Source organism: Hippichthys cyanospilos, chromosome 1, assembly GCF_059441005.1.
Source record: "Hippichthys cyanospilos isolate Australia breed blue-spotted pipefish chromosome 1, RoL_Hcya_1.0, whole genome shotgun sequence".
Taxonomy (NCBI): Eukaryota; Metazoa; Chordata; class Actinopteri; order Syngnathiformes; family Syngnathidae; genus Hippichthys; species Hippichthys cyanospilos.
The window spans coordinates 32,948,547-32,959,634 of NC_142369.1; the positions used below are offsets into that span (position 1 = coordinate 32,948,547).

At 39.0% G+C, this 11,088-nt stretch overlaps 1 protein-coding gene across 6 annotated transcripts in view; it reads left to right on the forward strand.

The window, feature by feature from the left end:
- Positions 1–10,819, forward strand: part of ppp3cca (protein phosphatase 3, catalytic subunit, gamma isozyme, a) — a 49,057-nt gene extending 38,238 nt beyond the window's left edge. For 4 of the 6 annotated variants that reach the window (XM_088407411.1, XM_088407372.1, XM_088407379.1 and 1 more), the window contains 4 exons: positions 683–767; positions 1,784–1,881; positions 4,273–4,299; positions 7,016–10,819. In XM_088407411.1, coding sequence (XP_088263537.1) covers positions 683–767; positions 1,784–1,881; positions 4,273–4,299; positions 7,016–7,176 — 371 coding nt within the window. In that variant the 3' untranslated portion in view covers positions 7,177–10,819. The remainder of the gene's footprint in view (positions 1–682; positions 768–1,783; positions 1,882–4,272; positions 4,300–7,015) is intronic. The other 2 variants (XM_088407387.1, XM_088407394.1) reach the window with 2 other exon arrangements.
- Positions 10,820–11,088: the final 269 nt, after the last annotated feature.

Genomic DNA, 11,088 nt, shown 5'->3' on the forward strand with positions numbered 1-11,088 from the left:
GCAATTTCTCTCTTCGGCTATCAAGAACATAATACATATATTGTTTTTATTGTCATTATAAGCAGCAGCAACATCAGTGGTGAAAGTCAACAATTTTTGAGATGTAGTTGTCTTGTTGGAGGAGAGAATGGAGCAGGAACCAGCACTAGCCAGATAATGTCATGTTTATCAGGCTGTCCTACTGTAGACATTTTTATGTACAGTATTACGCATACTGTATTACAAAAATGATGAGACCTAAAACCACTGTCACCATCTTTCAGTTAATATTACGAGCCTCGCCGCACCGTAGGAGAAACGTAAAATGTTCTGCATTTTGGTGACATTCACTGGGGGCCCTCCATCTTAAATTCCCAGACCAAATCTTGGGCCCAGTACATTGTTTAAAATGATTCGGCACATGCAGTTACACACACTTACCAAGATACAAAAGCAATTCCAATCAAGGTGGAGTGTTGTCTTAAACATACAGTAAATAAAAACTGTCTGTCTGAAGTGTCTTCAACTGGATGTGTGTTGAAAAAAAGGGCAAATTGTTGTTTATTTATTTATTTATTTTACAGTTTGCACGTTGTCCCAATTTCATTGGAATTGGGTTTATAATTGTGTTTTTTAAGAACGTCCAGTGCATTGATTAAAAAAAAAAAAGTTAGGTTTTTCACTGATATGCTATGTGTTCTAGGTGGCACCACAGCGATGCGGAAAGAGGTGATCCGAAACAAGATCCGTGCTGTTGGGAAAATGGCCCGAGTTTTCTCAGTCCTCAGGTAAAGATTGACATTTGACTTTGTTCTTGAGCCTATGTTCTCATCAACATTCTCACATTCCTCAAATTGAGCTTGGAATGACAGCTTTAAATGGAGTTTGATTCTGCAAGAACATACCAGAATCAGTCAGCATGCACATATTCTTAGCTCAATTCCGATGTTTTTTGTGGAATCCAATTTTTTTGTGAGGTTGTTCATGTTTCCAATAATGTCACCTGTGTTTGAACGCTTAACAGCCCCAAACTGTCCCGCATGCATATTGAGGACATTGCGGCGTTAGACAGCGGTCACGCTTAACGTGTTTGCCGAAGTCCCTGGCAATGTTGAAATTGCTGTCATAGAGATGCCACAAACATTTCAATCTTTTCAAATTAAGGAATATATTAAGGAATGGGATGAGGTTTTCTGTCATGGTATTTTGTCCAGTGCCAGCAACGTCCCTCTCGATTGCTCTAAGCAGGCAAGAGCAAGATAGAGAGAGAAAACGACAGGGACAAAATCTGCCTAAAATATTATCCACGCAACCTTGCTGTTGACAACAAAGAGACAATCAGGTGGCGCTTGGCGAAAGTGCATATTTGCGATGTTCTGTGAAAACACTCTAAAACGGATGCATACTATATTGAATTGGAAGTATGTATAATCATTTTAGGCCTTGTAAATGACGTGATTTTTTTTTCATTTGAATTTATATTTTAAAAAATGGTCTGTTTTTTGTTATGCAGTTATAAGTCAATCCCCCTAATATGGGGTTTGAAAATGAGGCAAAAAACTTGACTTGTACTTTGAGAAATTCCATACATTCTTTGTTTTTGCATATTTCAGTTGTTTGTCTGACTCTTCTTTAAGCGATCCTCTAATCAATTGCATCTGGTCTTTCTTTGAATTGAGAGCATGAATGTGGATTGGTGGGTGATCTTATAGCAAAACAATGGATCCATTAGGTATTTGTCCCATAGCGCTTGCCAAAATGTGAAGCATTGACACCTGTGTGCCTTGTTTGTGTTCTGATCCAGGGAGGAGAGCGAGAGTGTATTAACTCTCAAAGGCCTGACCCCAACCGGAACTCTTCCCATGGGAGTACTGTCAGGCGGAAAGCAGACATTACAGACTGGTAAGTGTGTTTTATCTACAGGCTTCCTGCTCATTATTGCCTTGCTGCTCGCTGCATGCATTTTGAGTGACCATGAATTCCTCTGGACATTCCCCGTCTCACCAATACTGTTATGCATTAAGAATATTATTTTTTTAACATAAGGGAAACTATTGACCAAACAAACTATCGTGATGGTTGCATGTGCCACATGAAGAATGGCTCGTGTATACAGATCATGAGTGATATCAGCCCCGTAGCTTTGAAGGGCTTAAATCAATGCCAGAATGCTAATCACAAGGAACACCCCCACATTTTCTAGGCCAAACTGTGTAAGAGGTCAACCTATTGCCTAGAAAAGACTACTGACCGTCTGATCTAAAGGTCAGTGCCTGGTGACCCAGGTCAGAGAACATGTTGGGTGCCATACTGTGCCACGCTGGAGACTTAGCGACAGTAGTGGAGCCATCAGAAGGGAAACCACATGTTATGTATGACCTTTAAGGAGAATGTCATTTGTTCATGTCTGGCCCTTTTAGCCCCGCGTTCAGACCAGCTGGTGTGGAGTCAGATTTGAAGAGGGCCATTGATTTGAGAATTTTCACATCCTGACAGATCAAGAAGTCTTCTCTAATCCCCAGAAATTAGACACATCATACTGATACTAGCATACTAATTACGAACGCCTCTTGTTACGAAAAATTCAGCATACGAGTCGAATCGGCGGAAAAATATTGTCTCTAGTAACGAGAGAAAATTCAAAATACAAAATTTAATTTAGAACTAACAAACATAAAATCAACATTAGCTAGAACATTGTACATATTCATATAAAAACACTTATGTAACACACCATTTTGGGCCATTCTTTGGGCTGTCGTGTCCGACGTTCGCTTTGATAGGATGTCATTAGCTCTTTAGCAATGACATCACAGCGGAAGCACTTCACATGACCCCAAACTAAACTTAATTAAACTTAGTAGGTAAAAGACTAGTTAGTGTAAAGTGCTTTGAGTACCCAAGGTAGAAAAGCGCTATATAAGTGAAAGTCCATTACCATTTACATGCTCAAAATAATCCAAAAAATAAATATTGCTCCTGTGTACTTGTAAATGATTCCTTGAATCACTGAAAATGTAAAATAAAAACATACATATTATAAAGGTGTCATTCTTGAGGAGCGTTTTTTAAATTATTTTTATTTATTTTAATATATTTTGATTATTGTGCACTAATTTAATTCTAATATGTATTTGTTACCGTTTTTCATGCATTTTTATAATTTAATAATATTCACTCAAAGGGTTTAGGAGCAGATGTACTCATGAAAGATTGACGTTACAAAGTTACTCACTAAACAAATTCATTTTGTAAGGAGAAGTACCACTGTATTTGGATCTCTACTTATAACCTTAAAGATCCAAACGAAAAGGCAACAGACTACAGATTCCTGCCATTTAGATTTGGATCCGCCACAAGTTGTCCAACTTCAACAATTCGTATTGGTATTTTTACTTAGTAACGTCGGTACACACAAGCCCCAAGTTGATTTCTGCTTTCCCCTTTCTTTTTCATTTGTGTAGATGTTACCACGTGACAGTTAGTGTGAGTTTGGCTTACACATGAATGCAAAAATGACAAGCCTAAGTCATCAAGAAGCGCATTTAAAAGTCCTGCAATACCTTGACATCAATGTAATACTGCACTCCAATCTGTGATCAGTATTTGTATTCGTGTCTGCTTTAGTAATTGTGAGCCTGTTTTGCACGTCCAAACTAATGTACAGGAAGGCAGCATGCGAGGCACATTTTTGCTTATGTCCTGTGAAAACGAGCCGTACAAATGTGTCATCCTGCCTAGTCACTTTTGTGCATGCCCGAGTCTCCCTTTTAGGACTTGTCCTTCAAACCAGAAAAATAATTGTGATGGCTAATTTTACATCTTAAAATACAGATGCAAAACGTATGCGGCAAGGACAACCTCTCCACTTTTGTCAACATGAACTTGAAAGACCAGAAACAAAAAGACATCTCATATATTAAGGAATGCAAATTTGGAGCGTCGGCATGATCCCAAGCGTTGACTTCGAGCCAGTCACAAGGAGTCATGCCATATCACCCATGACAGAACTCCTTTTTTGAATATTCTTTTTTTAGTTTTCAATGAAATCTTACTGGCAACGTTGTGTTAAATTTTGAACCAGCAATTCCTCACCCATAACTCAACAAGATATTTTCATGCTGATTTCTGTGACATTGTTGGTGATCAACTTGACCTATGTGCCACCAACAGCTGTCAACTGTTAATCGATTTTAAAGCTTAATTTCAATGATGTATTTGCTGGCTCTGGTATTTGCTGCATTGTAATGTCTCCCTTTTTTGCCCCTCCCCCCAAACCCCATTTTAACATAGCTACTATTGAGGCAGCTAAAGCAAAAGGTACGCATGGCTTTTGGGTTTACTTCTCTCTTTCTGTGTTATTCCCATTATCAATTGAACGTACTATTGTATTATTGTGTAGACCAGGGGTCCCCAACCTTTTTATCAGCACGTCCGGCCGACCAGTCATTGTATTTGGCTTTGCATATGCTAATTTATACCAAAGGGAAATAACTGGAACAAACGCAAATGCCAATGAGCTAAACACATACAAGGCAAAACTATATAACATGCTGAAGATAATTTACAGACACTCGTGGGCCAGATTTCACAGAGCGACAAAACAATGTGGACATCACCGACAGTGACTGCTCTCAATTGAAGCAACACCGTCCTTCCTCACTACAAAATGTAGGCTAAAGATGGCACCAAAAATTAAAGTTCAAACTAAATAGAGCACAAATGAATGAACTCTTAAAGGAGAAACGAAATCAGTTCCAAAACATTTTTATTTTGGGTGTGGCCCACGCGGTCTGGAATCAGTAGATTCAAGAACTGGTACCGGGCCACGGACCGGCAGTTTGGGACCTCTGGTCTAGACTGTAATCACTGGTTACTCTTGCATTATCACTATCTTTTTTCAACATGACACCTACACAAATTGTAATTGCACTGTTGTAAGTTCAACGGAACAGGGTTCTTTGAAAGAGCTGAACACCCGACTTAAAGGGGCTGTAATTAGCACAATACATTTAAAATTCAATTAAATCTGCATCTACAGACATCCATTTTAAGACCTTTAATAGAAACTCGACCTCTACAAATAAACCGTAAGAATGATGAGTTGTAACGATCTTAGAAATACTTATTATTGTAGTTGGCGGTGGGGTGGAGCTGTGCTTTTGTGTGATCACATGTATTTTTCTTGCCAATAGTGACTCACCACACAGAGTAAAGCCTGTTAAGACCTCGCTAAGACCTGGGACATCCCTTCCCGGGATATTTTCAGCAGCTAATCCTGTTACGCCATTTGGGTGTTGCTCCATTGTCTGCCCTACCTGGTTGGTTTGGGCCAAGCACACTAAATGAAGAAGACACATATTACACAGAGACAAGGTGGTTTCTAACCAAATGCATCCACATTTAGGTGATGCATTACTATATCATTACTATTAAGCCAATGATGTTTAAATAAACAATTATATTAAAGTAGACAACGTATTGGACTTATGCAATGAAGGCTTCTCTCCTTCTTTGTGGCCTATATTTCCAATTCTGATCTACAGTAAATGTGCTTTATTCACATTAAAACACATGGGTTACTGTTAAATATACAATGATATTCATATGGCAAGTAGCACGTACTTATTTTTGATTTACCAAGCCATAGTATTTACTTAGTTGTTGTAATGTTTTACATTTATTGATTATGATTCAACTTTACATTGTTTCTCTCATGTTTGCTCACACTGACAGTTTACTTTAGCTTAACCGCTAAAGTAAACAGTTGGGGCATGCAAACTTAATTAGTTGTACTTTAGTTACAAGTTCTTTCTTGGGCTAGTCTGCTCCAATTCACCCAAAAGTTGTTTTGATGCGTTTGAGGCAAGGTTCTTTCACATCACATCTGGCACAGTCATGCCGGAACAGGAAAAAGACCTTTTGGAAACATTTTACACGTAGCATTGTCCAACATGTCTTGGTAGGATGAATAATTAAGATGCTAGGAGAACTAGGTATCCCCGGATTGATCAATATATACTGTTAGTCACTGTTTTGTTGCTGTACTGTACTGTTAGTTCTATTAATTTGTAGTACTAACAGGGGTTATAGTGGTAACTAAAATTGTACTTGTCAAGGTTACAGATATCTGATTGTGCAAGAGAGCCATTAATTATTCATTACACTCAGCATGTTTTCCAGAGGTGGGCACTTGGTAAGCACTGACGGACGCCCGTTTTGCTGACGGACCGACAAATGACGGGATCGCTTAAATAATGTTGAATTAGGAATCTCAGAAGCGCAATTTTCATCCACCGTTGTAATGCTCGGGATAGACATAATGAAATAGAAGTCAACTGGCTTGCATGTTTATCTGCTATATTGCTGCATCTTCATAATACAAATTGCAGTCAGTCTGCAGTAATTGTGACAATAGTCCCGTTACAGTACCAAAAGGCAGTGTAGAAATATAAACTGGGTCACTGTAATTCTATACTTGTCATTCACAGCTTAACACAGATGACTTGACCTAAGATTTATTTGTAGTCGCGCCCTTTCTTAGTCCCGGTTTCATGGATATGATTGCCAATTGCTCTCTCGGCCCGCTCACGGGGATAGGGGTAGTGGCCCGAATATGACGTAAGGGGGGTGGGGCACCGCGACCGACGAACGTCGGACCAGCAAAAAAATGTAAGTTGCCCACCTCTGAAGTTTTCAGATATCCCCTTGAGTGTCCGTTGCCATTTAACATATACAATATTTTTCCTAACGATTCGCTTTTCATTTCCTCACCTTTTCTTTCTGGTTTCCGCGGCCGTTTCTGGACACGACCGTAAGTCAATCGAGCATGAGATGTTTGCTTTTTGTACAGTAGTTGTCTGTCAGGTGTTCCACTTCCCCGTTATGGTGCATGTATCGTATTCGCCGTCCAAGCTGTGCTGTGTTGTAAAGAAATTCTACAATGAGCAGAACTGTGACTTCAGCAAACTTAAGTAGATTTCTCAGTAGAATGTGTGCGCGTTTCATTGATTTGATTTCCTCTTTTGCCCTTCAGCCATTCAAGGCTTCTCTCCCACGAGGAAGATTCGTAATTTTGAGGAGGCACGCGGCCTGGACAGGATAAACGAAAGGATGCCACCTCGCAAAGATGGCCAGCAGCCGGACGGCACCACCATCAATACCGGTGCACCCAACAAGAACGGCACTGATGGATAGGCCATTGGAATGGCAACTTCCTGCCACTCATTTCTTCCCCACCAATCCCGCTCCACCTCGCTTTACCGTCCCATTCATCCCTCTGTCAGCCCCTCCCAAAATCACCTGTCCATCTCCTGCATGCAGGCCCTCTGGCAGGGGAAAAGAGAAGCAGATACATTGATGGTGAAAAACAAAAGAGACCATGTTGCTCGCAAAAGCTTTTCGGGGTAAAGACAAACAATCATTGCGGGATCTTATTTATTAAAGGAATATATTAAATGTGCACTACCACCTGATGATAGAATGAAGACATTTTTGCAGTACATTTGCTTAATGCTTATACCTGTCACAGTTGTAAAGGTTAGATTAAATAGTAGACATTTCATTTGATAAGATAAAGCTTTAGCCTAATCACTTCCCCCACTTGTTTGTTGTTAATATTTGGCGATGGATAAGTTGATGAAACCGGTAGTCCCAGCAGTCTCACTTTAAAGTTTTTGTCAAGATGTTAGGCTTGTAGTGGATTGGGGGGGGCGGGGGGTGCTATTTTATACTTTGAATAGAAATGTCATGTCTTATGTTCACAAAACACTGATGAAGCCCAAGGATATGGGAATGAGTATTGTGTTATTTCTGAGTGATAACATCCTGTGCTATTATTTGTGATAAAATGCTACTTGTGGTGTAGGCCTTAGTTGTTCACATAATGGCAGCTAGGACGTTGACACTCACCTCAACCAAACTAGGGGATATACAGTACAGCATCCTCCCCTATCCTCAATGGAAGCACATCAAGAAACGGTATCAAGACAAACCAGTTTAAACAAAAGAGGTCATTTTTGCTCAAGAAGCAGATGAGTCGGTGGACACACTTAATCCCTCTGGAAAATGGACTTTTATTCATGGGTGAAATATTTCAGTATTTGAAGGACATGTGTAGAGCAGTTTTAACTGCTGCTTTAAATGATCAATTGCATTTGTAGATTTGTTGCTTTACTAAGCTGTGTAAAGTGTCTCCATCTGCTGTAAATGATAAATAATGCAGACGTGAGCGTGTGCTTTTTATAACAAAAAAAAGTGACTGTTAAAAAAAAAAAAGCTTCTGAATGACCGCAATGTGTTGTATGGAGGCACAATAAAACTGATGTTTATACGTGGCGTGCTGCCACGACCGCACATCTAACAAGGCTTAGCAGTACTGTAGTCATGGATCACTTGCCTCATGTATGTTCCTTTTTACAACCTTAATAGTCTTTGTGATTCCCTTGTGTTTTCCTGTGGCTTGGCTTACTTACACTTTAGTTCTACCCACCTTCACTTATCATCATTCATCGGCACCCAAACGACCCTTTAAGACTTGCTTTCAGCTTTTACTAGAGCAACAACGGAGGAGGAGTTGGGCCACTTATATGTTCAATATTTGTTGCGGAGAGAGAGAACTATATTGTAGCCAAGGAGGCTGCGTTGGAGCGCATTGTACAGACAGCAGCTCAGACCAAGGGGCGGCCAGACACATTTGACTAAACAATGCGACTTAGATTCTTTTTACAAAGTCCACATGCCAGGAGACTCAATTGATATTTTCTCTATTAATGCCCTCTTTTTTTTCCCACGGTGACTGCTTCAAGAAGGCAACGCGTGCCGCAATCTCCCGCCAATACAACGTAAACAAGCCTAACACAAGCCCCCTATGTAGGACCCCGTTTAGCTGCCCAGCAAGCTGCCCGCCACAACCAGTGGCCAAAAAAAAAGGGACTTTCTCCAGCATCTACACCCACGAACGAAATCTACCCCATGCGCACACATTTCATACGATGAAGAGCCCTACATCCTGCAATGGATTGAAAGGGGCAAATGATTACTTTTTTTTTTTTTTTTTTTTTACAGGTATGTTCATATGTGACCCAAATCCTCCTCTCATGTCTCAACTGGTGCTGTTCTATACCTACTGAAATGCTTGTATTTTTGGCACTTAAGTCATGGGGATATAATGTGGAACTTTAATGAAAAGATTGTGCCGTCTTAATGAGGACACTTTCTTTTCTTTCGTTTGATTATTTGTTTGCTTTGTGCCATGCCACTCTGGACACACTTGAAGATCTGTTTATGTGTGAAAGACAGAGTCGAGCCATGCATCATTATTCAAGCAGCGTTCCTAAGTCAAGTATTGTACTTTGCGCTAACATTTCAGTAAGTCCCTTACAGTATTGAGCTATACGTTCACAATAATTGTTTCTTTAAATGGTAAGACTTAATTGGGTGACCCACACAGTATACTGACCTGGTTGGTCTTATGCTTATGTTACAGAATGTAAAAATAATAAAGAAAACTGCACAAACTGAACAAAAAATAATTTAAAAACATGGTAAAAGTGTACTGTGCGTGTCATGCAAGGCCATGAAATCGTATACATACAGTAGATGTATCACTTGAAAGAAAATAAAAGTAACTTCCTGTGTTTTATTTTGTTGTCTGTTGGTTCTTTAAGTCAGCGGTTCTCAAAGTGGGGCTCGCGGATCCCCGAGGGCCCATGGCCTGACTGCAGGGGGTCCATAAAATAATTTGGGTTATTATTAAAAAATATACATAATACATTTATTTATGTTAATTTCATGTTATTTTATATTAAATTGTGAAAGTATTCATGACTCTTCAATGAAGCAATTAATTCAACCAGTTTAACTCATTCAATACCAGGGACATATTTTCATGTTTGTTTTTTTTTGTTGTTGTTTTTTTTTTACACTCCAGACATTCAATCCCAGATACTTAAGTATCCAATTAATGCTTAAGTATCTGGAAAGTAATGTCCATAACGTACTTAAGTATCGATTGTCCAGACTCTTGTCAAAAGATAAGTCAAAACACATCTCTAACGTTTAATGAGTTTATATATTTTTAAAAGTAATTTTGAAATTTGTCAAAATGTGTCTTGTGTCTACAATTGCTTTCTAATGAGGCAATGAAGCCAGCAAAGCTTAAGTGGCAATTTATTTTATAATGCTGTTTTTGACTAAATATTTTGCACCCAATTTGCAAATTTTATTTTGTAAACGTCAGCACGGCTATAAAGTAACAAATATACTTGTTGTCGAATCTTTTGGTGAATAAAAAGGGTACCTATTTTAAAATGTAATAACGCAAAATTTTAAGGTTTTGTTCTGTTTCCGCAAATATTTGCAATGAGGGTCCTTGGGAAATTTGCTTTCTAAAAAGGGTACCTCACTGCAAAAAGTTTGAGAACCCCTGCTTTAAGCTACCCGTTTATTTCAGTTTTTGCGTGAGTATTACCATGCACTATCCCCCTAAATTATTACTAGTGAGGATGTAGGTAATTGTATTAATTTGAAAGAGTGTGACCAGATTTTGGAAATTAAAAACTGGGCTGCTACAATGATGCTGTAAATGAAATATGCAATAAATTGTCACCAGGAACTATTTGTAACAAATATAATTGCTGGTCAATCTAGTGAACAGTGGATTTGTTATTAGAGTTAACAGTAAATGCTACCTGAGATGACAGTTCGGCAGTGCTAAACAAGTCAATGCATTCACAATTGTCCAAACTTTTTTTGCTCAACCCCAGTGTTGTGCCAATGTAGTAAAACTTGTATCCAATAATTGGAGTTATCTCATATACAATAAAATGTTTTCCCACTGCATTGTGCTTTTGGACTAGTCATTACTGTATTGCTGTTTGCATTGAAGGCCGATAAATTTCGATAAATGTTTGAGATACCCACTGTGTAGGTGTTCATTGAATGCATCAGGGAGCACATCAGTGGCCAATGGGGATGTTCTAAAAGTTGCTGATTAGCGAGATGCTTTTGTGGTACAAATTGGAACTGACAATACTTAAAAAAGCAAAAACATCAGAAATGTTTATCAAAACGGTAGCCTCCATATGAATCAGAACCCAGGAAGTAGCT